The following is a 27,785-nucleotide window of genomic DNA, read 5'->3' on the forward strand; positions in this document are numbered from 1 at the left end:
CTAGCACACACACGTGGAGGTCTTACGAGTAAGGCCCTGAGCTGGGTGGCAGGAGGCAGGGGTAGAGGTGATGTGTGGAACACAACCAGAAACACGCAGAGAGTCCGCTGTGAGGACTGAGGCTCAGAGGGCCCTGATGCAGGCGTGCAAGTGATATGACGTCAGTTTGGTAAAAAAGAACCAGCTCAGGGCTGGAGGAGTCTCCAGGCGGGAGAGTCTGCGTCCAGCCAACTGTGAACAGCATCGTTGCTTTCTCTCCTCCAGTACCACCAATAGGAAGATGTGGGGTGAGCAGCTCCAGAAAGCCATCTCGCGCTCTCATCGGTACATTCTCTTGACTTCAGCGCAGCTGGTGGGCGTCTGTCTTTACATCTTTGTGCGTCCGCACCACATCCCCTTCATCAGGTAAGAACATTTCATTTACAGACATCTGGGGGAACCCAGGATTGTTTTATTCCCACTTCCTTCCACCTCCCCCCGCTACACCACTTCCTGCAGCAGGAATCAGGACCTGCCATTATTTCAGTCAAATGTAACACAACCCCCAGGGAAAAACCAGGCCGAATAGAATATTGTCTAGCGTTTAAAAAGCCTCGATGGGAACTTCTAGCTCAGGAAGCTGGACACTTTTAGGAGGAGCATTTCACCATCGCTGGCAGCCAGACTCAGTTGGGCGCAGGGAAGGGGTTCCTCGCTCCAGTGTTAGACAGGAAACCTCTGACCTAGAGCTGGGTAACTCATCAGGAAATGAGTTGTTGTCTCTTTTCAAAAGAATTCTACTTTTCAAAAGATGTGTGGGCAGAGACTCTCTACCGCTGTCACCCCATTACTCAGTCTCCAAAGTGACAGCTTTGTGAATGGCATGAGGCGAAAAGCCTTGGAACAGGATGTCTTTTAGGAAAGGGCGTGTGTGTGTGCACGCGCATGCATGCATGTGTTTTAAGGTTGGGAGGAACTCCCCTTCTCCCTCAGCTGTCTCATAGCCTTCCCTTGCTCCCTGGTCTCACTCATGTTGTTAGAATCCCCGCCAGTCTTTCTCTTTGCCGATACCTGGCATTGAGCTGGCCTGACCCCTGAACCCAGTAGGGTCACACTGGTTGTGCATCTCCTCGGAGGTCAAGGACCATAGACTTCCCCGGGGCAGCACCTGGAGAGCAGAATGCTCTGTGTTCCTAATAATCTTTTCTGTGACCTTTGGGAAATTTTATGGTTCATGTCCCCCATGCTTGCTGTAACAGCCTGGCAGTGTCCACAGGGAGTGGGTAAAGGTCGGTTTTGGTTGGAGTGAGGCTGCGGTTGGGGTCGGGATCAGAGATGGAACACGAGGAAGGGATCCATGCCGAGGGGCTCGGGCTTCCCAGGTGCCCGCTGAGGTCCCGACCCCGGTGTCCTTGGCCCCGTGGCCCTCCAGCCTCGAGCTGGGTGAGCTCGCACCCTTGCTGGCAGGTTACCCCCATACCTTGTCTGTTGGGCACCAGTCCCAGCGAGCAGGTGGAGGCTCCGTGGTCCTGTGGACCCGCGCACTCACTTGCGTGCATTGTAAGTCAGCATCTTAACACCAGCAGGCCACTGCTTGGAAGCCACCCCTCTCCACCAGTCCAGCACAGATAACTGGATGGCTCCTGTTTCTTAAACATACATGGATTATCTGAGGGCCCCTCCTGTACTTTGCAGAAAAGCTGTGGAGGATGCGGTGGCTGCTCCTGCTATAGCCGGGAGACTGGGAGCAGGTGGTGGGGGAGGTGACTCAACTCCAAGGTGCTTCGGGGGTGCTTGTGTGAGCTGGGACCGCAGGATGCTCCCGTCGGCCCCAGGGGGCTGGCCCCGGGGCGAGGAGGGGGGGGGTGACGTGGAGTGGATGGTGACGCGGGTCCCCGTGCGGCCTGGTCCCCGGCGATGGGAGCCTCTGCGCGGATGGTGTGGGGGGTTCTCGGAGCCTTCAGCCCGTGATGCCACCAGGTGGCTCGTCTCTGTAGCAGAACAGCGTCTGCTTTTCCTTCAGAGCCACTGGGAGGACCCTCCCACCGCCTGTGCGTTCTCTGTTCCAGGGACGTGGCGATCGACACGGTGAAGACGGGCATGGGAGGGAAGGCGGGGAACAAGGGCGCTGTGGCCATCCGCTTCCAGTTCCACAGCAGCAGCTTCTGCTTTGTCTGCTGCCACCTGACGGCCGGGCAGTCCCAGGTGAAGGAGCGAAATGAGGACTACAGGGAGATCACGCAGAAGCTGAGCTTCCCCATGGTGAGCAGGGCGGTGGGCGGTGGCTGGGTCCCTGCTCCCGTCAGCGCCGCCTGGGCGTCCTGAGCTGCTGCAGGAGGGTGGAGCATCCCTGCCCTGGGGGCTCAGCGCTCCAGGCAGGGGAACCAGCCAGGGAAGCCGAGATAGAGGTGAGCGGGGAGTCCAGCCCAGAAGTGCTGGGTCCCCCAGTATCTCTGTACCTTTCTGAACACGCTCATACACCTGCGTGTTCTTATTGTAAGGCAACTGCGTGGAACTGGGAAGGAGAACCCGTGTGCTCTGTCTTAAGTTGGTGAAGAACGTTTGAATCCAAACCCAGTGTACGATTTGGTTTTCCTGAGACTCACACGCACCTTTTTGTGGTGGGTTGGAAAAGAATACCCGGTTTTGAAACCAGTCCGTTTGGGAGCCCCCGGATCCTGGTCTGGTTTCTTGGTTGCCAGTATCATGCGTCATGCCGCCCTCTAGCGGGGGTTCCGAAGTTTTCATTCTGAAGCCGAGGCATCTCTGCGAATTCAGATTTGAATGTTTTCCTTTCTATGCAGAGATGATGGTCTCATACACCTTCAGCTCCCTGCAGACACACCTGTTTCCCAGTAGTGAGAGTAGACTTCAGCCGTTCCTGCCACGGAATCTGTCTGAGACACGGCTGGGTCACAGAGCTCTTCTGTGTAAGGCCAGATCCCTTAAAACTGACATCCTGTTCACTGGCCTGCACTCAAGGCAAGAATTCCTTAGTTTTCATGAAGAAGAGCTTGAAGTTGTTCAACAAGTAATCCTTGTTGAAGCTTTTATTTCTTGGAATAAAAAGAAAGAAGTGAGTTGGGAAATTTGTCATTGTAGTTTTCCAGATTATGTAGGACTGATATTTTCTTTTTGTGTCTGTGTAACTTAAAAAAGAGTAAAATCCAACCCTTCTCACTTGAAGAGTGCTGTTTTGAAGTAGAAAACACGGGACACAGTTTCAATAATTAAAGAGTTGATAATAGAGCTTTTTTTCAGTAGAAATATTGAGGGTACCCATACTCTATACCTGTGCTGTTCAATAGAGTAGCCGCTAGCCACAAGTAGCTATTTAAATGTAAAATAGATAAAGCCAAAAGCCCTCAGTCACACTGGCCACATTTCACGTCCATGGCCCCATGTGGCTGGGCTTTGGACAGCTGAGGTTCAGAGCCTTTCTGACACTACGGAGCGTTCTTTTAGGCAGTGCTGCTCCGCATGGCTCTTTTATTTATTTATTTATTTTTATTTTTTATTTTTTTCGCATGGCTCTTTTATTGGGCTGTGATAATTTAGTCTTCTGTCCAGAATACTGTTGTGGGCTTAGGGGAGTGGAAGTACCACGCAGAGTAGTGAACAGAAACAGGTTTCGGGGCATAGCAGATCTGAGTTCATATCTTGTCTATATCATGTACTACTGATGTAACCTTCAGCAAAGTTTTTGAACTTTTTTTTTTTTTCTTTTAATCTGTCAGAGAGCCAAGAGTATGTGCTTCACAGGGCCACTGTGAGGACAGGATGCCCCAGAACAGAGCCCAGCATTGTGGGCGGCAGATACTATGCTGCTATTGTTGTGATTCCTGGGTGGGCGAAGGGGAAGATGTCTGAGATCGACAGGGCTGCCCTGGATGTGGACACAGAGCTGACTGGGCAGGCTGGGGGCAGGGGGACTGATCAAGGGGAATGATGGAGGATCAAGGATAAAAATGTATGAAATCCACCAGCTTTTATAGAATTGCATGTCCTGAGCATTTATACTTATTTTCTTAAACCTCATTCTCATAACACTGCATATTTGGGCCATTGTTGTTAGGATACAGACATAACGAAGCAGGGGTACAGCCTGGAGGCCGAGATCTGATGGACAGAGTGAATACTGGCCATCACGTGCCTTGTATTAGGGTTGGCGCTTTCCCCAGACCACTCAAAAACACTGTTTAAAATGTAAAAAGTAAGCCACGTGCAAGTCTATCAGCAGGTATTTATGGCATTAGTGAAAAATGAGATGCTTTAGCAGACTCTTATTTTAAAAATAACATTTTAAGAGAAACATATGTGCTTACCTTCTGTATAGTGAATTTGTTTTTCCCCGTCTCCCATATTCCTTGCAAGATGGATCAGATCATCAGGATTTCTTTCTTTTTATGACTTAGGGAAGAAACATTTTCTCTCACGATTATGTGTTTTGGTGTGGTGATTTCAACTACCGCATCGATCTCACGTACGAAGAAGTCTTCTATTTTGTTAAACGCCAAGACTGGAAGAAGCTTCTGGAATTTGATCAGCTACAGCTGCAGAAGTCAAGTGGAAAAGTAAGTTGTGCTTTTGAAATAGTTTTTAACACCTGCTCCAATGTGGAGTGTGCGTGCGTGCATTCTACATTGCTTTAGTCCTCTCCGACTCTTTGCGACCCCGTGGACTATAGCCCGCCAGGCTCCTCTGTCCATGGGACTCTCCAGGCAGGAATACTGGAGTGGGTTGCCATTCCCTTCTCCAAGGGATCTTCCGACCTAGGGATCGAACCCGCGTCTCTTCTGTATCCTGCATTGGCAGACGGGTTCTTTACTACTAGCGCCACCTGGGAGACCCCAGTGTGGAACAGCGTCTACTGAATGTACACGCTCGTGTTTGCATTAAGCTTCATGCGTGGATGTAACTGATTCTGATATGGTAGAAAACGTGCCCGGCAGAAGCAGCTAGAGACGCGTGAGCGTCCGTCCACACTCGTGTCCTGTTCTGCTTTCCTGGCCACAGTCAAGGTCTGCGTCTTCTCATGGCTACAGGGGCTGTTGCTGTATGAAAGGACACTGGCTACACGCAAGCCACCGGAGGAGCTCAGGGTGATAGGAGCCTCTATGCCCCGGCTCTGTGGTTGGAGGGGCAGCAAGCTGTCCCTTCCTCCTCCAGACAAGCTGAACCCGGGTCCAGGGCTTCCCAGGGAGTAAGTTTGAATCCAAGCTGATTCAAACAGCCCCACATCAGCCTCTGCGCACACAGCTGGTAAGGATGGCAGGTCTGATGTACACAGTCCGAGCACCCTGTACTCAGGCTAAGGCTCGTAGGAACAGCTGTATGTCGGGCGCACTAAACCAGTTAGTGACATGCTAGACTCTGCTCAAAGCAGCTCATTTCAGTGAAATCTCTGTTTCTTGGTAGTGAGCATGCTAACAAATTCATTTAATACACTGTCTAATATACTCCACACACCGATTTGTTCTTATAAGACCATCCTACAGATTAGGCATTGTACCCATTTTATAGATAAGAAGACTGAGGCCGAGGTCACATAACATGTCCAAGATCACAGAGTCAGTAAACAGAGCCATGATACAGCCGGAGACAGTCAGAGTTCATCTCAGACTTCCCTTGTGCGACCCCATGCAGGTTTTTAGTGCCTCCTCAGGTCACGACGTAACAGGGAAGATTCAGCTATAGGATCCATCTTCAGTTCAAGGTCACACTGGCGGGCCTCCACATCTCGGCGCCTGTTTACTTCCTAGCAGGACTACTTCCTAGCAGGACGGACTGAGGGGAAGGAAGCGCGGCTAGTTCCATTCACCGGGTGAAAGTGCAGCGGGTTAGATGGTGCGGACAGGGAGGGCAAGACCCCTTCTGCAGCGAGATCCAGTCATTCCTACGGGTTTTTTGTCGTCCCCTTCGGGGACGTGGGTCGCTGGGGATGGCCAGAGGACAAAGGGACCTTTACAGGTCCTTTCTGTTAAGGGTCCTTCTTCCTTCCTCCTGCCAGTGTCCTCTACACCCTTCCGCTCGAACACCAGTGAGCGTCTGTTCCCGGTCTGCCCACAGCATCAGGGCTGGACCAGGGTTAAGTGAAGAGGGAGGGGAACTGGGCTTCTGTTCTGAGCCACTCCTTACCTGTGTTGATTAAAAAGATGCACAACATGAGAGTTGTGAATTAAGTTTTATTTGGGGCAAAATGAGGTCTGCAGCCCGGGAGACAGCACCTCAGAGAGCTCTGAGAGACTGCTTCAAAGAGGCAGTGGGGAAAATTCAATATATAGGATTTTGGTGAAGGAGGAGTTCAGTGCAATCAAGCACTCACTTTACAAAAGGTTTTTGCTAGTCATGAAGGGATTTAGTGATTTTTCAATATGAAGGGATGCAAGGATTGGGATCAGGAAATCAGTTCCTGAAAATATCTATCAAAGACCTGTCCCACTGGATTCCCTGGAGCACCAAGTGCCTCACTCTCCACCCTGAACTCCCTCAGTTCAGTTCAGTTGGTCAGTCATGTCCAGCTCTTTGCGACTCCACGGACTACAGCACGCCAGGCCTCCCTGTCCATCACCAACTCCCGGAGCTTGCTCAAACTCATGTCCATTGAGTTGGTGATGCCATCCAACCATCTTATCCCCTTCTCCTCCTGCCCTCAATCTTTCCCAGCATCAGGGTCTTTTCCAGTGAGTCAGTTCTTCACATCAGGTGGCCAAAGTATTGGAATTTCAGCTTCAGCATCAGTCCTTTCAGTGAACATTCAAGGTGGATTTCCTTTAGGATGGACTGGTTGGATCTCCTTGCAGTCCAAGGGACTCTCAAGAGTCTTCTCCCTGAACTCCCTCAGGGGGTGTTGAAGGTCAGCAGCTGCAGCAGCACAGAGCTCAATCTGCAGATGCAGATGGGAAACGTCCTTGGCGAGCGCCGATTTGCAGTTGATAGCCAGTTGGTTTAGTTAACAGATACAGATCAAGGCCTTGCTGGGGCCAGGCTGGACAGTCCTCTCGCGTGGAAGCGGCCTCCTCGCCTGTGTCTCTCACTGTCTCCCATGTGACAGATCTGGTGCTGAGAGGGGTGGGAGGCCCAGTGGTGTGTCCGTCAGCAGAACAAAGAGATGATGGTCACTTTTTTTTGCTAATTAAAAGGCATTCAGATATCCCATTTTCTACATGCCTGCCACTATGATGTAGATTCTGTCCCTGTCGGGGACAAAAAGAACCGCTCTGGGACATGCCCTCTGGTGTGTGTAATGGACGTGACCTAGAAGAACTGAGATGGCCCTGTGACTTCTCCTCCCGAATAGATTTTTAAAGACTTTCACGAGGGCAGCATTGACTTTGGACCCACCTACAAGTACGACGTGGGCTCCGCTGCCTACGACACCAGTGACAAGTGCCGCACCCCCGCCTGGACGGACAGGGTCCTGTGGTGGAGAAAGAGGTACCCTTCCGACAGAACAGGTGGGTGACCCGTGTGCACAGACGCGGAGCGGGGCGGTGATCCGTGTGCCACAGGGGATATCACGTTTCTTTAGTCCAGTGCTCTTCGCTCTTTAAAGAACAAGGCTCCTGTTAACCCGGAGCTACATGAAACTCATTCCAGATGTTACCCCTAAGCTTTGGGAGTGGTGCTTTGGGGGAGCCCCCCTCTGGCCTCTTTCTAGAGACTGCAGCCTGCGAGTGTGCGGTCTCCTGGGTCTCTGCATCTGTGCCTCGTGGCTCTCTGCCCACATCACCCCACCCCTCTGCCTTTTGTTCACAGTGGGGATCAGGGGAGAGGTCCTGGGTCCTCCTCTTGGGCACCTCTGCCTCTCACACTTGTGCCCTTTCTCCAGCTCGTTTTGTTCTGCCCAGCTCTTACCTCGTGAAAGCCCCAACTCTAGATCACACATGAGCAAGACACAGGAAAGATAAATTTCATCCGTTAGTCATCGATTGAGTTTTGAACGATTATTGAGGCCCAGCAAGAAGTGCAGTTTGTTAAGAAATTCAAACACCTGTAAACTGATACATAAACAATTAAACTGTCCTGGTGAGACGGATGCTGAGATTGCAAAGCCCAGAAATCTCACCTGCAGATTGAGAAGATGCGTTTTTGTCCAGATCAGTTTGTGGACATCTGCGCAAGAAGCCTTGTGTCCTTAGTCTCTGCCTCTCCTACTGTACAAAGAGCTGCAGGCGTCCTGTTTACCGTGGGCCCGGGGCAGAATGCCTGCAGCCGTGACTGCTGTGTTCTCACCCACTCTGCCTGCTCAGGATGAGTGTTTTTTGTTCTTTCGGCCGCACCTCGAGGCACATGGGATCTTGGTTTCCAGTCAGGGATCGAACCCACACCCCCTGCATTGCAAGCCCGGAGTCTTAACCCTGGGACTGCTAGGGAAGTCCTGGGGGAGGGGTTTTTACCCCAGGCCCCAAAGCCGCCTTGACCCAGTTTTAAGTCCAAGGGGTTAGAGCCACTGAGATAGGAGGTGGTCCATCACATGGACCCCCCACTCTGTAATCAGCTTTTGTTCATGTTGATACAATTGTGTCTTGTATGTTTCTGTGTGCATCTCTTGATTGGAATCTCCACGAGCAGCTGGAGAACTCAACCTTCTAGACAGCGATCTGGACGCTGGCACCCAACTCAGACACACCTGGTCTCCCGGTGCCCTCAAGTATTACGGCCGGGCAGAGCTGCAAGCGTCTGACCACAGGTAAGGTCCTGGCCGCCATCGGCATGTCCACTGCTGGGGAAGGTGGGGTCTGGTGCTCCCTGCAGAGAACAGACCTGCCCATCTGGATGCATGTGTGCATGTGTGACACGTGGTAGAGTAAAGAGCGTGTGACAAGTAGCTGTGTGCTTGCCACCAAGAATTAATCAGTGTTAGCCTTTTGTCATCACTCCGCATCAAAAGTGACTTCATTTATGAAAATTGCCAAGATGCAGCCTGTATGGCGTTTTGTGTCATTTAAGTTTTGATAAATTATGTCATTGTGCAACTTGCCTTTTTGTTACTTAAATATTTTTGAGATAGTGATGTCGCTGTTAGAGATCTGACTCTCATTTGCAACCACTGTCCCATATTCCGCTAAATATACCCATTGAATTTACCCACTCACCTACTGATGAATATTTTCCTAATATTTTATTATTAAAAACACCATAGAGTTTATAGTATTAGATTCAGGATTTGGGTTTTTTTTTTTAATTGACGTATAGTTGATTTATGTTGTATTTCTGCTACACTGCAAAATGACTCAGTTATACATACATATACATTCTTTCTTATGTTCTTTTCCATTATGGTTTATCCCAGGATATTAGATATAGTTTCATTTATCCATTTAATATGGTAGATGTCTTCAATAAGATGATGTCATTTGCCTAATAGAGGATTTTATAAATTTTTTGTAGAGTAAACCCATCCCTATGTAAAAAATACAAGGTTTGCCTTATTTCCTGCTGATCTGTTTTCAGTGAATGTCAGGTAGATTTCTACAACGTTGTTCTTAGCGCATAGCATATGGTCGTGTGGCTGCATCATAACTCCTTTCCTCTCCTGGGACAGTTAGATGTTATTCCTTTGTCCCTCCCATCAACAGTGCTGCAGAGATCAACCTTGTGTATAAATCTTTGTCTGACTCTGGTCATTTCCTCAGAACAAAATTCTAGAACTGAATTTGTTGGTCAAAAGATGATCACTTTTGAGGTTCTTAACGCAAACCTAATAGCGTTAGGTTTTAACCTAACCTTTAACCTACTCCAAATAGCGCTCCCTACAAAACTCTTGAACCCCCCAGCCCAGGGAGAATCCTTGCTTTTCTACATCCTCAGTGGTCCTGGGTGTGGTAATTGCTCCGTTGTGTCTGACTCTTTGTGACCCTATGGACTGTAGTCTGCCAGGCTCCTCTGTCCATGGGATTCATTCTCCAGGCAAGAATGCTGGGGTGAGTTGCCATTTTCTTCTCCAGCAGTCCTGGGATTACATGCAAAGAACCTTTGCTGAAGGCTGGTGTGGATTTTCTCTCAGATCATCCTTAGAAAATCCAAGATAATGCCAAGGTTAGGGAAAGATGGACAGAAACCCCAGGACCAGAGAGCTCGGTTCCAGGCTCGAGGGGGTGGCGCACGCATGGGCTGCGTTGTCGATGTTTCCTGTTGACAGCAGAGTCAGGATGGCGGTCGGGCTGGGGGACGCTCTTGCCCTGGGCTAATGGTGCCCTCTCTTCCTTCTGTGTCTAACGCAGACCTGTGCTGGCCATCGTGGAGGTGGAAGTGCAAGAAGTCGATGTGGGGGCTCGGGACAGGGTGTTCCAGGAAGTATCCTCTTTCCAGGGCCCCCCAGATGCCACGGTTGTCGTCAACCTGCAGTCGCCAAGCTCAGAAGAGAAGGACGAGTTTCCTGAGGACGTGCGCCTGGAGCTCATGCAGACCCTGGGGAATTACGGCACAATCGTGCTTGTCAGGTGGCGACACGCTCGGGTGGAGCTGGGTGCTCATCGCTGGAGAGTGTGTCCCCGGGGCTGACCTGGCAAATCTCCTCTCTTCCAGGATCAACCAAGGGCAGATGCTCGTGACTTTTGCCGACAGTCACTCAGCGCTCAGTGTCCTAGATGTGGACGGAATGAAGGTGAGGCATGCTCGGTCACCCGCGGGGCGTGCTTGTCCCCTCTGGCTCCTCGTGCTTGTACGTGGCCAGTTTCTGCGAACGTAGACGCCCACAGGAGGGCAGGGGCTGGGTCTCTCTTTACCACATCTTTAAAAAAACATTTCATTATTTTTGTAAATGTTTGGCTGTGCTGGGTCTCAGTTGCTTCATGGGCTTTCCCTTAGTTGTAGCGTGCAAGATTCTGTTCCCTAGTTGTAGCGTGCAAGATTCTGTTCCCTAGTTGTAGCGTGCAAGACTCTGTTCCCTAGTTGTAGCGTGCAAGACTCTGTTCCCTAGTTGAGGTGTGTGGGCTTCTGACTACAGTGGTTTCTCTAGTTGTGTGGCACGGGCTTTAGGGCACATGAGATGCACTCACTGTGGCTCCCAGCCTCTGGAGCACAGGCTCAGGGGTTGTGACCCATGGGCTTAATTGCTGTGTGCCAGGTGGGACTGAGACTAGAGATCGGACCTGTGCATTGTGTGTTGGCAGGTGGATTCTTTACCACTGAGCCACCAGGGAAGCCCCACATCTTTTTTTTTAATAAAAATAATTTTAATTTATTTTTTGGCCATGCCATGAGACACGCGGGATCTTAGTTCTCTGATCAGGGATCAAACCCATGTCCCCTGCATTGGAAGCCTAGAGTCTTAACCACCAGACCACCAGAGAGGTCCCCTCATTACCACATCTGCTTCTGGTATCTACCCTCCAGCCCCGGCTCCTTGCAGGACTAGGGAGAAACAGCAAGTTTTGAAGCACCGTGCCCGCTGCGTGACTGGGGCTCCCTGCGCTCACCCCCCCACTACCCCCGACCCCCGACAAGAATATTGGGGTCATGCTCTCTCCTGGGCTTCCCTTGTGGCTCAGCTAGTAAAGAATCCGCCTGCAGTGTGGGAGACCTGAGTTCGATCCCTGGGTTGGGAAGATTCCGCTGGAGAAGGGAAAGGCTACCCACTCCAGTATTCTGGCCTGGAGAATTCCATGGACTGTATAGTCCATGGGGTCGTGAAGAGTCGGACATGACTGAGCAAATCTCTTTTTTCTCTCTCCATGGTTTGGGACATGCAGCTCATAGGTGGTTCCCATTTTGATGGATAATGTGCTGGTTTTAAATTCACACCAAATGAAAAGCTTGGGATGACAGTTCAACTTCTGTTCAGACCAAATGTGCGCTGTGCCAGGCCTCCCCGAGGTCTAGACCCTCTGGGCAGAAAGTGAAGGTGGGCTGGCTCCTGGTACTTGCCTTCGAGTGAGAAGCGCTTTGGGGTCAGAGGGTCTGAGGTCAGCGATCATTCTCGGGTGGCTGCTCTGTCCTCAGGTGAAGGGCCGAGCCGTGAAGATCAGACCGAAGACCAAGGACTGGCTGAAAGGTTTGCAAGAGGAGATCATCCGAAAGCGGGACAGTGTGGCCTCCGTGTCCCCCACGGCCAACTCCTGTCTGCTGGAGGAGAACTTCGACTTCACGAGTCTGGACTATGAGTCGGAAGGTGAGTCACCCCGCCAGGACTTCCCGCTCGGTGTGGTGAAGCAGGCAGATGAGACCTTCTCCCAGCACGAGAGCCTCAAGAGCCCTTCTGAGGCCCTGCCTGGGGAAGGTTCCAGAGACCCCTGGAAGTGCAGGCTCACTCTCCAGGCCAGAGTTGGGTGCATTCATGTGGATGGGTGCTCCCTGCAGTGCTAAGACTGGAGGCGTCTGAAGGTTCACTGAAGACAGTGATTTTGTGTGTCAGGGCTGTGGGCTTGGTCCTGTGTCTCAGACTTCCATGAAATTGGGGTCCCAGCCTTGCTGCCACGTGGGTGCCTGGGGCTGCTGGTGGCTGTGCCTCAGGGACCTCGGGGGTCCTAACACGAGCCACAGGCCTCGATGATGAAACAGACCCATCAATGAATGACTTGGCGCTTTCCCCCTAATTGTTCACTGTGACATTTCCTTCCCCAAGGGGATATTCTCGAAGATGACGAAGACTATCTGGCGGATGAGCTGAGTCAGCCTGTGGTCTCAGACAGTGATCCAGGGGGAGACGAGGTCTCCAATGCCCCGGGCTCCACCTCCACGGCACCTCCCACCAGGTCACCGACACTCGCCAAGAAGCAGCAGCGTCCAACCTACAAAGGTAGCGTGGACCTTCCTTTTCTAACTCGCCTCTGGTGCAGCGTTCACTCGCTCAGCAGCTGGGCGTCACGTAAAGCCACCATCCAGTGTGCTCGGCCCATGAACAGAGGCGCAATATGAGTCATAGCAAGAGGTGGACACTGGGCTCTGGGAAGGCAGTTGCCACCACACCGATTTCCTCTGGTGATTTCATTTTTTTCCAACAACTGGTACCCCTCTAACACACCAGATTCATGACCATTCCGTTCAGTTCAATCGCTCAGACATGTCTGATTCTGCGACCCCATGGACTGTAGCACACCAGGCCTCCCTGTCCATCACCATCTCCCAGAGTTGCCCAGACTCATGTCCATCGAGTCGGTGATGCCATCCAGCCATCTCATCCTCTGTCATCCCCTTCTCCTCCCACCTTCAACCTTTCCCAGCATCAGGGTCTTTTCCAATGAGTCAGTTAGAGTTTCCTCTATTTACATTGGCATGGCTCTGAACTGGTTTTACATTCGTGATTTTTCTCCCTGCCACTCCAAGACTTTTCTGATTCAGTCCCATAAGACATACTCACTATCAATGTCCCGAGTTGTTGGTGTCTGGTTATATTTGTGTAACATTATATTGTTATACAGTAATTTTACTTCTTAGCATCATTATGTCATTTTAGACTTGAGAGGGACTGAAAGTCACTGGGATCAAACAACCGGTCCCTAGATGATTAGAGTGGTTCACGTTCTGCATCAAACTCTTCAGTTCCGTTTCAGCCACAGCCACCAGTGCCTTCCAGCTGTTGGACAGTGTATCTCCTTGTCGGTGGCGAGCAGGTGCAGGGGCTTAGCTGTGTGTCAGGACCCTTTGAGCTGGGGCTGAGAACAGAAAACAGCGGTGACAATTAGATACTTCCCAGGAGGTACAGAGACCACCCCCAAGTCCCTTTGACTGTTTTTGGTCCCAAAGCCAGTCAGTAGCCTGGCTGCGTTGAACTATCAAGAGCTTAATAGACTGCTGAGGCCTGATCAGTTGCCACATTATAGAGATGTGGGCCTGGCAGGTGTGGCTGGGACCCTGGGAACCTGGTGACTCATGGAGCTCCCGGGTAACTCGGATGCACGGCCAGGTGTGAGTTCAGTTCAGTTCAGTCGCTTAGTCGTGTCCAACTCTTTGCGACCCCATGAACTGCAGCACGCCAGGCCTCCCTGTCCATCACCAACTCCCAGGGTCTACCCAAACCCATGGTGTGAGACTGCTGCCAATTCAGAGGCAACAGCCTTCTTTAGCAAATCAAGGTGCTTCTATACGCTGCACATCCAGAGGACTCCTGCCCTGGAGCGGAAGTGGCTGAAGGGATGTGCCCTTGAGACAGGAAGTGGTCCTCTTCTCCAGGGTGGCCATCATTCAGGCATCCTTTGGAGGCAGAGCAGGTGTGTACCTTTTGAATAAAGAACTTAAAGCGGCTTGTGGTTCTGGCACGTGGGCAGACTCGCCCCCTGGTGGACCTCGAGGGAATATCTCCTTGATGCTTTAAGGCTCAGTCCAGTTCCTCAGTCGTGCCTGGGTCTGCGACCCCATGGGCTGCAGCACACCAAGTTTCCCTGTCCTTCACTCTCTCCTGGAGATTGCTCAGACTCATGTGCCTTGAGTCAGTGATGCCATCCAACCATCTCATCCTCTGTCATCCCCTTCTCCTGCCTTCTTGGGTCTTTCCCAGCATCATGGTCTTTTCCAGTGGGTTGGAAAAGGGCCCTCAGGCACTCCCTTTAGAAGGAGACATCCTGCCTCCCCCAGAAGAGCTCATGAGATGCACCTCGCTTTTAGATTTGAGGGATGGGAGGATGAGCCACGATGAAATGAATCGAGGTGTGCTGTGGTGTGGAAGAGAAGACCAAAAACTGTCCTGAATTTAAATATAATAAGTGAAAAAAGTCGCTCAGTCATGTCTGACCCTTGGCGACCCCATGGGAACAGTCCATGGAATTCTCCAGGCTAGGATACTGGAGTGGGTAGCTTTTCCCTTCTCCAGGGGATCTTCCCAAACCAAGGATCGAACCCAGGTCTCCCGCCTTGCAGGCAGCTTCTTTACCAGCTGAGCCACAAGGGAAGCCCCAAATGTAATAAATGTACATGTAATAAAACAGAAACAGTCCCCCCCCCATGCCCCTGGTGAGTCAGGATGGTGAACGCTCAGGCAGTTGCTGGCGTGGGCTGTGGGATTTGGGGCTTGAGTGAGCAGGGACCTTCCATGCTGGACCTTGCCGCTGGACTGCAGGCTGCCCTGCCGGCAGAGAAGTGAAAATGTTCTCAACGGCAAAACTGTCACTGCCCTATTTCAGAGTGGGGAATGAAAAATGAGGGGCTCTAGAGTCTTCCCTGCTGGTCCAGTGGTTGAGACTCTAGGCTCCCAGTGCAGAGGATACAGGTTCGATCCCTGGTCAAGGAACTGAGATCCCACATGCTACACAGCTCAATATAAAAAAAAAAAGGAAAACCGGAGGGGCTCTGGTTTTCAGCTGTCATTCTGTGTGGAAGTCTTGTGGATTATTTGGGAAGGAAGCGCGCCTACACGTTAAAGTTCTTCGGTGTCTCTCGTGTATGGACATCACACCTTGTCCACGGCTCACCAAGTGTTCCAAGCAGGCATTGGGTGCCCTCTCCCTGCCCCCACGCCAGCAGAAAGGGACCCTTCAAGCTCTCCTGCAGGAGGGGTCCCTGCAGACCCGAGTCTGACTGCCCTGACTCACGTCCCGCCGTGTCCTCCAGATGATGCCGACCTGGTGGAGTTAAAGCAGGAGCTGGAAGCAGTTGGGGACTTCCGCCACCGCTCTCCAAGCAGGTCTCTGTCGGTTCCCAGTCGGCCTCGGCCACCTCACCCACCGCAGAGACCCCCCCCTCCAAGTAAGACTCCGCTTGCTTTCCACTCACCACGATGCCTGCTGGGAATAACCGCGCCCTTCCTACCTGCTGAGCGAATGGCTCTAAAATCCTGCTGTTGGGTTTTCACAGTGCTTTCTCCCCTCCTCGGGCTCCTCTTCGTCCTAAATCCTTGGCGAGTTTGGTATCAGAGATCGCTTTGTGTCTTGTGAGCAAATCAAAGCAGCCCTTCCTAAAGCTGCTCTTTGCCCTGTTGTGGCTGTGCTTTTGCTTGAAGCTGCTTTCAGTTTGAAACCTTATAGGTTGGAGAACTGGGGCCACAAACGAGTTGGGGACATTTTGAGCTCCTTCTCCCCCCAACCCCCAACGGCATCTCTCAGCATCTTCTCTTCTGGACCACTGCCCACCCTCTCTGCTCACGAGGACGCGAGTAAGCCCAGGTGCCCTGACTCGGAAGGTGGCCATGTACGCGCCTCTAAGCAGGCACCACTCCATCTGTGAGCCCGAGTCCGAGTCTGCTGAGAATGGCTTTTCCCTGTGTGGGTCTCAGCGTAGCACTTTTCTTCCTGACTACCCTCAAAAACGCTTTGCTCATAAAACACTCCTCAATAATCGGAAATAAGGTTGTACCATGCTTTTGATCAGTTTCCATTTACCTCCACTGCTTACTTTTCCCCACCTCCACCCCGCCATGACAGTAAAGATTTTCCTAAGCCATACTTTCAGAATTGGGTTCATCGTGGATTACATCACAATAGTAATCAATTGCAAGTCAGAAACACATGACTTGTTAAGCATTTTTTTTACTTTTCAGAGTTCATGCTCAGAAAATAAATTAAAATATTAAATAAAAATAGTGATATCCTATATTATTGTGGAGGTTTACAAAAAGAGATAATGGAAACAATAAAAAATTTAATTTCACTTACCTAGTGATGACAGTTGTTAACCAAAAGATTTCCATCCTTTTTCCAATTAGATATATCTATGCCTGTGTAAAATCAATTTTTATTAACAGAATTGGTATCCATTTTTTTTTGGTCATCTGTCTTTTCATCTAGTGTCTGTCACTAAATGTTGTTCTAAATATGATTAATTAATGGCTATAAGTATTATTAAATATAGTTTATTCTCTGCTTTAGGAATTTTTTTAAGACTTTGCCCATGAAACATCTTTAAAATTTGGTCCTAATAACAGTAGTGTGTTTTAAACCACTTAAAAATGATTGATTAGGTTTTATGTCAGATTTAACATCCCCCCTGCCCAGGATGTTAGATTAAAATTTTCACTCAAACACTGCTTCTCCAGAGAATCTACATTAATAGGCCCAAGTTATTAGAGAATCAGAAGACAGCCTCAGAAGCACCTCTGAATCGCTTGAGGCCATGGACATACTCAGACCATGACCTTGCCCTTGCTCTCGGCTGGCTGGGAATTTTGTGTTGAAGTAGCTGTGACTTCACTGAGATGGAATCTCTGCCCTCCTTGGTTTCTACAGCTGGTTTCAGGGTGAAAAAATCAGCCTCGGATGCCTCCATCTCCTCCGGCACCCACGGGCAGTACTCGATTTTGCAGACGGCAAAACTCCTGCCAGGAGCCCCTCAGCAAGCAGTGAGTTCTCCTTTCTCAGATCAGAGCGAAACGGGCCAGCTTCTGAAACCCATGAGATCTGCCCTGTGGCCCATGCATAGCCCCTAACATCATGCTGGGTCACCTCTTCCCAGTGAATACATAGATTTCTGTTTCTAACTCTCTGCCTATCCACCATTTACCGCCCCCAAGCCCTATAACTTACTACCAGCTCCTTTATAGGGGTTTTTAATGGTCGTCCAGAGTGTGAGAGAGAAAATCACCTTTGAAGAAAACTCCCAAGCACCCCTTCATTGAGGGACTGTTGGTTTCCAGACATACCTGCTTCTCTCCCTTCTGACGCTCGCGTTTGACCTTGGTGTATAGAGCAGGGGCTGGTAGAAGGGGAAATATGAGAAGTTCAGATCAGTTGTCTTGAGAGAAGAGACTAAAAAGAGATCTAAGGAATGCATTAAGGATGCTGGTTTAGTAACAATAGGATTTTAGAGGCGGGGCGTTCTAGAGGCTGGCATTGAGCTCTAAAGAAGACTGTGGGTGAAGGTCAGTGGACTAGAGGTGAGGAAGGAGGGAGGTGCCATTGGGGGCCGGGTGGAAGGGAGAGTGAGGAGAGCTGAGCCAGCTGATGGCGACGGTCATGCTCACAGCAGGGGTAGGAGGCTGACTTGACCTCTGTGGTTTACAGTGATGAAGGCAGGTCCTCAAAGCGACCCAGAGGTGGAGGTTAAGAGGTAGAACAGTGAAGAAGTAGAATCAGCACTTTTGAGAAACATCTGGAAAGTGTTGCGTGACTCATTGGACCTTGGAAGGAGTGACTTCTGACTAATCTTTCTTGCCTTTTTACCTGGTTATCGAAATAAAGATAGAGGATGGTTGGTCCACATTGCACAATCCTAGAACCACCCGGTTTGGAGACCAGATCATCTGAATGTTATTGCATCCCTCCCCTCGGGTATTCAAATGCTCCGAGGGAAAGAGACTTGAAGGGTGCAGTTTAGATGGGAGCTGTGCCTTCATTGCTGATGGAGCTCTGTCAGCCTCACGCTCATGTATGGATCCGTAGGCAGAGGTCTCACCAGGCGAGGCTGTTTTCCCACTTGTGCTAATATGTATTTCTTCCTGATTTTTGTCCTCAAGCCCAAAGCAAGGACTGGGATAAGTAAGCCTTATAATGTCAAGCAGATCAAAACAACCAACGCTCAGGAGGCAGAAGCAGCCATCCGATGTCTCCTGGAAGCCGGAGGAGGTAGGTGTTCCCCCAGGGCTCCTTCAGGATTCTGCTTTTCTTCTCATATTCTTGCAAAAAGGGGCCTAGAAAAGAACAGAACTCTTTTTCTGGAGGCAGTATTCAGTAAAAGTACCCTTTAGCAACATTTTATAAAATTCATCTATGAAGATTTATCGTCCATTTAGAATTATATATTTAAAATTCAGTAAGTATCAATAGATAAAAATAATCCCAAGATTATTAAGGAACACTTAAGGGAGAGACGGAAATAAACAAAAATGAGTTTTAGAAGAAGTTCCTGCTCAAGGCACTAATCCTGCTGGCTCTGTAGAGATGGTTAAGTAGGCGTTCTCCTTCAGGCAAAACATCTCGTCTTTTAATTACCAGCATCCCTCGATTCTTCACTGTCAGGCAGGGACCTCTTCTCTGCCATACTGCCTGTTCATTTTTTGTTGCGGTCACTTCACCTAACCCTTGTTAACCATGTTTTAACTTAGAATCTCCCCTATGCATTCAAAATCCCTGGTAACTAGCAATTTGGGGTTTGTTTGTTTGTTTGTTTTGACTTTATACTAGACTCTCTTTTGAAGAGGGCAAAGTATGCCCTCTGAAAAGCCAGATGCAGTTACAGTTGCCCGATTTGTTTTTAGTCTGGATATTTCATTTATTTGAAATTCCCAAATAACATTTAAAGAGGGCATGGATTAAGAGGAGGAGAAACACAGTTGCGTGATAACACCATGGTTTCTCTTTTATTAAAAAAAAAAAAGATGAAAACTCATTGTATGGATGAAACAGCCCATCCGCTGATAGACTCTCTTCCACCCAGCCCCCAGTGGCACTCCCTCCTTCCTCACCTCTAGTCCATTGACCTTCACCCATAGTCTTCTTTAGAGCTCAGTGCCACCCTCTAGAGTGCCTGCCTCTAAAATCCTATTGCTGTTATTACCAGCATCCCTGCTGCATTGTTTAGGCCCCACTAGGTCTCTTTATCGGAGAAGGCGATGGCACCCCACTCCAGTACTCTTGCCTGGAAAATCCCATGGACGGAGGAGCCTGGAAGGCTGCAGTCCATGGGGTCGCTGAGGGTCGGGCATGACTGAGTGACTTCACTTTCACTTTTCACTTTCATGCATTGGAGAAGGAAATGGCAACCCACTCCAGTGTTCTTGCCTGAAGAATCCCAGGGACGGGGGAGCCTGGTGGGCTGCCATCTATGGGGTCACACAGAGTCAGACACGACTGAAGCGACTTAGCAGCAGTAGCAGGTCTCTTTATAGCCTCTTCTGTCAAGACAACTGACCTGAACTTCTCATACTTAACCCCTTCTGTCAGCCCCTGCTCTATACGCCAAGGTCAAATGGATAAAGTGGAGCATATCCATCCCATGAAATATTATTCAGCCGTAAAAAAGAGTAGAGTGCTAACACATGCTCTGTCATGGGTGAATCGTGAAGATACTGTGCTGGGTGAAAGAAAACGGACCCAAAAGGCCATGTGTTGTATGATTCCATTTATGTGAACTGTCCAGAAGAGTCAGATCTATACAGAGAGAAAATTATAGTGGTTTTCAGGAGCGAGAGGAGAGGAGGGACTGGGCGGTGACTGCTGTGGAAACGTGGGGGGTCTCTTTTTGAGGTGATGAAGATGTTCTGGGGACCATATGGTGATGGTTGTGCAACTTTGTGACTATAACCACCAAAGTATAATCGTTAAAAAAAAGGCAAATTTTGTGGTATGTTAATTAGATTACAGTCAAGGGTTTTTTTTCCTAAGTCTGTATAGACAGTGGAGAGTGGGAGAGGTTTGAGGTTTGAACTCTACCCTGTGTCGCAACTTAATATTTTCCTTCTCATGGGCCCTGCTAAGATTTCAAGGAGTTCTACCATCATCTCCCCTGAGCAACACGGGTACACATTAAACTTTGCACCTGATCTTAGGGTCTCACTGATTCTCCCCTACACAGACCCCCAGATCACCATCCCTGTTGAGAAGGTGAGCGTGAGGAGCTGGGGCCAAACCTAGCTGGTTGGTCCTGACAACCCTCAGAGATTTAGATCAAAGAGAAATACATTGCGTTATCCTTTGAATAATGCCTTGTCCTTTACGCCTCCACCATGCCATTCCATGCTTCAGGCGTCCCAGGAGAAGCCCTAAATGCTCCAGCCTTGAGGGACCAGGAATCTTCCAAACCAGAGCCAACAGCGGGGGTGGCCCCTCTTCTGCCCCGTCGGCCCGCCCCCAGGGTTCCTGCCATCAAGAAGCCGACCTTGAGGAGGACAGGAAAGGTAAGAACCTGGTCACGTAAGCCTGTCACTCCTGGGCTGCTCAGATGTCTCCTTAGATAAGAATTATGTCTCCCATGAGTCTGGTCTCTTTATACACGTTCATGATTCCCAGCCATAGCCCCATCTTTGAGGAACATGCCCGGCAATTGCTTTCTCCCTCTCATCCCTGCTGCTTCTTGGCTCTCGCTGAGCAGAAACATTGGGAATTTTTCACCAAGACAGGAACAGCTTGGAGGTATCATTCTGTCCAAATGTTCCATTTCTGTTCCCAAACCAAGCCAGCGTGGGACGCTGTATTCCACGTGTCTCAGTAATTCCCATTTGTGTGTGTGGTCTGTGTCCTATATCCACAGTTCATGTGTACAGATCTTATTTGCATTAGAAAAACAGTCACCGGTCTCCGGATGGGCCTTGTTTGACAAGCGCTTGTGTGGCCTTGGATCCTGGAGGCGCGACAGCTTTTCTTGCCACTTTTCTTGCAGATTGTTTTCTGCTCTCGCTCTCAAGCTTCTCAGCCTTGCTTGCTGCTTCAGAGACATGAGTTTGTCAGGACAGTAGCAGCCCAAAGACTGGCACCTCTAGAGACATCTGGATCTTCCGTTTGAGCTCAGTGTGCCAGTCACGGACACTCGGTAATCCTTGGCTGGTCGTTACAGAATGGCTGCTTGTCCACCTGGAGGAAGTGTGAGCGTGGCTTGGGCGCCTGGTTCTTCCAGAGCCGGCTGTGTGTTTTCTGGGTTGCTCTGCTCTTCCACGTCTGGTCATTCATCCGCCCATTTTCCAAGCCTCCTTGCACTTACAGACCTTTTTCCTCAGCCTCTTCCCTGTTCTCACTTTGTCTTTTCAAGGCCAGAGGTAGAAATGGGTTCGTTTTCCTCACCAGCTGCACAGGAGCTGCAGTAAAAGGCTGTCAGAGAACAGGTTGTCTTTTGCAGCTGGTTTATCTAAAGAACCAGTGGCAATACTGAAATGCTGATGTTTAAGCTACCGACAGCTATGTCTGTACAAAAGCTCCCTCTGGTCTCATGCAGTTGTTTCCTTTGTGGTCCGTTTGAATCAGAACCGAGGAAGGGAAGTTCCTGTGTGAAATTTGCCATTCTTCTGTATTTAAATAGCAAAGATTCAAGGAGCCAGTATACCCTTCAATGAGTCCTTCAATTAGCTTAACACTGTAACATAAGCTACTTCACTGAATCATCAAAGCTGCAGCCTCCGGGAAGAGTTTTCAGAGAGGTTCGCTGTTTAATAAAGGAAGACTATAATCCCGTTTCCTAGGTAACAGAGAAACTTGTTTCAGATTATTCCCTGGGGTGGGTTTAAAGCTTCTACTCATATTTCATTGGGCCTGCTGTTCTTCCTTGATACCTGTGTGTTTCTCCCATGCTCTTTCGTGCCTGATGACACCCCCGCATCCCAGACATTCTCAAATCCTGAATTTGCTAGAATGTCCGGGTGGCCCCATCTCGCGTGTGCTGATCGATCCCCAGTTTCCTGGGTAGGCTGCTTATTGACGCTCTTTGTCGTACCTTTTCTCAGCCCGCATCACCGGAAGAACAGCTTGGGCATCAGGCCGTCCATTTTACAATCGGGCCCCCGGAGTCGAGCCCTGACACCCCTCCACTAGCGACAGTCCCTCCGGTTCCCAAACCGAGAACCCTTCAGCTGCGGAAAGGTGCCGCCAGGAAGGCCACTTCGGACGAGGCCCCGCCCACTGCCACCCCGCCTACTCCGGAGGCCCCGCCCCTCGTGCCGCAGGTGCCTCCGCGCAGGAAGAAGTCGGCGCCAGCGGCCTTCCACCTGCAGGCGCTGCAGAGCAGCTGCCAGCTTCTCCAGGGGCTCCCCTGCAGCGACGGTTCACCCACAGTCCCGCCTGCCGGGGGTGCGCTCTCTCCACAGCCGGCTTTCCTGGGCGTTTCATCATCACCTGCAAGCCCCGAGGCTGATGGTACCACGGACAGAAAATCAGTGGGTGCCCCTCTTCTTGGTGACTATCAGGATCCCTTCTGGAGCCTCCTCCACCACCCTAACCTGTTGAATAATTCCTGGCTTTCCAAGAGCTCCGATCCCCCGGACTCGGGGACCGGGAACCTCGGAAGGGTGCACTCAGCCCCTTTGCAAGTCAGTGCCTCACCAGCCCAGGAGCCGCCCCCGGAGCACAGACCAAAAGACTTTGGTACCTGGGTGACAGTCAGTGACAAGGACAAGAGAACGGTGCTGCAGGTGTTTGACCCACTGGCGAAAACCTGACCGGGAAACCCAAGGCTGCTCCTCCGCAGGATGCCTGCCTTCTCCCCTCCGCTCCACTTTACAGGGGGAAGGCCCACTGCCCTTAACCCCACGTGGAAAGAGACATTAGTTAAAGGCACACTGAAAAAACATGGGTACTCCTGTGTAGTTTACAAAACTTGTGTCTCTTCCTCGATACGATTATTATTCAGCCACCAAGATATGTTTTATTGCAGACTTGTGCATGTTCTCTCTCCTCTCAGGGTATGAGAAACCTCCGGGTAGATTCAGCCTGTGGATTTTAGGAAAGGAAACCTAGCCCATAATGCCCAGGAAGATCCTTCCCACTGAATTTTAAATGATTGTTTAAATTATGTGTGTATGTGGTGTGGTTTTTAGAAAAATATTGTTTGCAGTTTACAGATTTGGAATAACTTTTTGGTGACCCACTGAAGGTTGATGTGTACAAGATTACACTAGAAGGTGGTTGGGACCATTGCGAGCTGGACCTGGTCAACACCAGGTTAAAAAAAAAATACGAGAGTAGGAAGCAGCAAATAGGTCCACCAAAAGACAAGACTGTCATTCCCAGCAGCCCTTGTGTTTATTTATGTATGTGTATATTAACCACTGTGGTGTGCAGGTCTTAGGGGAGATGGTGGCATTCCCTGCTATGATTCTGGATCATCTGTCTTCACCTGAGCTCCAGCTGGCTAGAGCCTCCTGTACCATGTCTTAGACTTTGCATGTCCCATAAATTGCTGCAGTCCTAATCTCTGGTGTGCTACCCATTGTTCACACTCTATTCCCTATTGAATAAAACCTCATGGACTTCTTTTCCCCCTTATATTCCATACCCGGTAAAAGCGCAGATTGTGAAAATACCGGCACATAATCCTGAGTCTTATTGTTACAATTTGAAGAATATTTGTTTTAGTCTGATCTACCTGACTGTGGTTTCAGGAAGGAAAACACCATATGTCCCCAAGTTAACTTATCATCTACATTTTATTAGGGTTTTTTCCCCTGTATACATTTCCAGCACCACCTCTTAACTATTCAGTTCAGTTCAGTTCAGTCGCTCAGACATGCCTGACTCTTTGCAACCCCATGGACTGCAGCACACCAGGCTCCCCTGTCCATCATCAACTCCTGAAGCTTGCTTAAACTCATGTCCATTGAGTCAGTGATGCCATCCAACCATCTCATCCTCTGCCGCCCCTTTCTCCTCTTGCCTTCAATCTTTCAACTATTCAGTCATCTAGAAAGACATTGCCATGCTGCTTTACATTTCTAAAAGAATGTTAGGAGGCCTGGAAGTCTTTGGGAGCAGACTTCATAATTTTGCTGATAAGAAATTGACTGGCAAGATCGTAGTGTGCCACATACCATGTTTAGGCATCTTTCATGTCATAGAATCAGACATCAATGGACCAGGGAATTCCTATATTCAGAACAGTTTTGTTGTTGCAATAATCATCTTGCCAGGGGAAATGCCACTCTCCTACTAATTAAACCTCTGGGGTTTCAGAATTAACTCTCATCGCCACTATCAAGATACAGTACAGATTATTTTAGTCTGGCACTCAAGACTATATCGGATTTCCCTGGTGGCTCAGACGGTAAAGCGTCTGTCCACAATGCGGGAGACCCGGGTTCGAGCCCTGTGTTGGGAAAATCCCCTGGAGAAGGAAATGGCAATCCACTCCAATACTATTGCCTGGAAAATCTCATGGACGCAGGAGCCTGGTAGGCTACAGTCTATGGGGTCGCAAAGAGTCGGACACGACTGAGCAACTTCACTTCACTTCAAGACTATATCAAAGCTATATCTCATTTCACCTGAAAACTAAGAAAAAGATACTAGTGATCCATGGAGATAAACAGATAATGTGAGTAGTTAACTTAGTCATAAAAAATGGTGTTTTTAGCCTTAGCTGATTGGGACACCTTCTCTGGCACTTACCTCCTTCATAGCATTTTTACGTCTCTAAGAAATGTAAGAAGTAAACATGATCGTTGAAAGAGTTGGGAGGAGAGAGCCTGCAAGATGCGGGATAGGCTTTGGAAAGGTAAATCATTTGCAGGATTCACATTGCTTCTAAAGGGTGCAGTTGAGAATGGAATCAAAGATTTCTTAATTCAAACACTGTTTTCTCTATAACCTCTTTTCTGCTAAAAAGGAGGTGAACTTGAAGGCATGTCTGTGTATCAAGTCAGAAAAAGGATGGGTGGGGGGCAGTAATCACCACAAAAATTGCTTCTAGGGTTTAACTTTCAGGTTTCTTCTTTGTTCTAGGTAGCAAATAGCCAATAAATGGTACTGAGAACAGAACTTCATTGAACATAGGTGTTCATCACACATACAGTACTTAAAGAATCTGACAGTAAGCATTAACACAATTGTATTGAGGCAGGTTGAAGGAAAAATTACAGGTAGTTTAACATGAAGAAATGAATACTATTTGATCATGGCTGTTCAGATTTAATGAACAACAGAGACCGGGTTTTGAGTTGATAACTGACTCGATGGACGCGAGTCTGAGTGAACTCCGGGAGTTGGTGATGGACAGGGAGGCCTAGCGTGCTGCGATTCATGGGGTCGCAAAGAGTCGGACACGACTGAGCGATTGAACTGAACTGAACTGAACTGAACTGAACTGAAGGTTCTCACATTAACATTCTCTTAAAAAGGGACAGTTGGAATTGTCTTATTTTTTAAATTATTGCTTAACAGTTGGTATCTTTCCTAGGCTGGCAGTGGAGTTGGTTGAATAATCTTGACAGTGAGCAGCTGGCATCCTGGGGATTTCATTCTGGGGTTTTTATTTATCTTTCCTTGATGCTCCCACAGCAGCCTTTTTATTGTTGCCTTGCAGTTTATTTCATTACTGTTCTGTAAGGTGTTACCATTCACCACAGAGTATTTTTAGGCACAGACTTTATAATTTGGCATTGAACCCAATTAAATTCCTTTTTACAACATAATCTTCCCAGACTTCTTGCCTATTTAAAAAAAATTGTTGCAGTAAATTACTGAAACTGGGACATCTGCCCAAGCGACTCCTATAAAAGTTTAAAGTTGTTGAAGTTCAAGACACTTAAAATTCTCCTGACCTGTGTATAAGTAATAAGCAAGGTAACATATAAAAACATTTCTTTTGTAATAAAGTAATTCTATTAAAAAAGAAAGCTGCAAAAATTGCTTACTGAATCTTACTGGATGACTAGCAATGAATAAAAACTCTGTTTATTTGAAGTGATAATTTGTACTGAATTTTAAAAAAAACACCTATTAAATGTTTTGTCTTTTTTTTTTTTTTAAAGAAAATGTTTGGCTTTGTTCTTTTCAGATATGAAGAAAAGCTTGGGGTATCTTCGGCCAGCCTTTTATTCTGGCTGAAATGTGATTATTAGTTATTTGTCTGAGTTTCTGTTTCCTTTCTCAACCACCAAACTAAGCTGAAGCAGTATAAAATAGCTTGGTTAAGAATTTACGAGTTGAATGCTGCTGGCTGGGCTTACTGCCAGAACATTAATAACTTTATGCTATAATATTGAGAGATGCTAGGATTCATGTTCTATAGGATCTTATAGCAAACTTAGATTGCTGAAGTGATTTGAGTCCATTATTGCATGGAGACAGGCGAAAGGAGTCTTCCAGTTCTGTCTAGGTTTGTTTTTAGCTCACTAATACACGAAATTTAGGTCATAAATGTTCTCTGATGCCTTTCAGGAATAAGAATATACTGACAGTCTCCACGTATTAAAGATGCGTAGTCCTTCGTGGCCAGTAAGTACTGTATTGAATTAATTTAATCTGAGTGCCTGGGACTTGGATGGGGAGGAAGGAAACAACCCATTACGGTGCCTTCCTTATCCAAGGTCACAGACTGAAACTCATCCTCATACAAGGCAAGCTGTTTGCATCAGCTCTGTCTCCATGAGGTAGGAGAATACAAATGAGAGAATGATTAACTGAGCAGAGGGCCAGGGGAGATTGGACAGAATGTGGATTAAGAATTTGATATGTACCAAAGTAGATTTCTGTACGTGGAAAGAATGAGCGAATGGGAAAGACTGTCAGAGCACCTTAAATGACAGTTTAGGATTTTATTCTATTCTTAGGATTTATATCTATTTATGTAGATAATAGAAGTAGCAGGCAGCAAAAATACCTAAATAAATCTGAGTGTTGGCATGCTTAAGATTATAGGCTTTGCCTGGGCTAATAGCAGTGCTTCAAAGCGTCTGGAACATCATTTATAAATGGTGTGAGGTAGGGGGTCTGACATGCTCCTGAGGGGAAGTTACCCTATGCCATTTATCAAATATATGCCATTTGTTAAATAACCATCGCTTTCACTTTCTAAATCGGGTTTCTCAAGGTGTTATCCAATTTTGTTGACATTTTCAAATAACAGCATTGGTATTTATATTTCCTACTGTTTATTTTTATGTCAGTTTTTAAAACATTTTTAATGAATTTTAAGTTAAAATCTTTCATTTGCACCCTTCTCTGGTTTTGTTATTTTCCTAATTTCTTAATTAAAGCTCATACTGGGTTTCATTATTTTTAGTCTTGCTTAACAATAAAGACATTTAAAGTTATATATTTTACCCTGATTGTAGCTTTAAATGCACCCTACACACACTGGCATGAAAGTCTCATTTTCATTAATATCTAGATTGCAATTTGCTTTTTTTTTAAAAAAAAGAATTATGCTTCCTTCATTTTTTATTTATGGCTGTTCTAGGTCTCTGTTGCTGTGCAGGCTTTTTTTCTAGTTGTAGAAAGCAGGGGCTACTCTCTGGTTGTTGCTTGTGGATTTCTGTTTGCAGGAGCTTCTATCGTGGCGTGCAGGCTCTAGGGCAC

The 27,785-nt window shown here is 48.4% G+C and overlaps 1 protein-coding gene across 1 annotated transcript in view; it reads left to right on the top strand.

The window, feature by feature from the left end:
- The window catches only part of SYNJ2 (synaptojanin 2), a 102,436-nt gene extending 76,268 nt beyond the window's left edge, over positions 1-26,168 (top strand). Inside the window, exons 14-27 of the mRNA XM_040238896.1 lie at positions 265-405; positions 2,049-2,241; positions 4,395-4,553; positions 7,280-7,436; positions 8,554-8,671; positions 10,206-10,424; positions 10,510-10,588; positions 11,926-12,094; positions 12,548-12,721; positions 15,469-15,603; positions 17,079-17,191; positions 18,305-18,413; positions 20,532-20,683; positions 22,220-26,168. Coding sequence (XP_040094830.1) covers positions 265-405; positions 2,049-2,241; positions 4,395-4,553; positions 7,280-7,436; positions 8,554-8,671; positions 10,206-10,424; positions 10,510-10,588; positions 11,926-12,094; positions 12,548-12,721; positions 15,469-15,603; positions 17,079-17,191; positions 18,305-18,413; positions 20,532-20,683; positions 22,220-22,930 — 2,629 coding nt within the window. The 3' untranslated portion in view covers positions 22,931-26,168. The remainder of the gene's footprint in view (positions 1-264; positions 406-2,048; positions 2,242-4,394; positions 4,554-7,279; positions 7,437-8,553; positions 8,672-10,205; positions 10,425-10,509; positions 10,589-11,925; positions 12,095-12,547; positions 12,722-15,468; positions 15,604-17,078; positions 17,192-18,304; positions 18,414-20,531; positions 20,684-22,219) is intronic.
- The last annotated feature ends 1,617 nt before the right edge of the window (positions 26,169-27,785 follow it).

Source organism: Oryx dammah, unplaced genomic scaffold (genome assembly GCF_014754425.2).
Source record: "Oryx dammah isolate SB20612 unplaced genomic scaffold, SCBI_Odam_1.1 HiC_scaffold_4, whole genome shotgun sequence".
Taxonomy (NCBI): Eukaryota; Metazoa; Chordata; class Mammalia; order Artiodactyla; family Bovidae; genus Oryx; species Oryx dammah.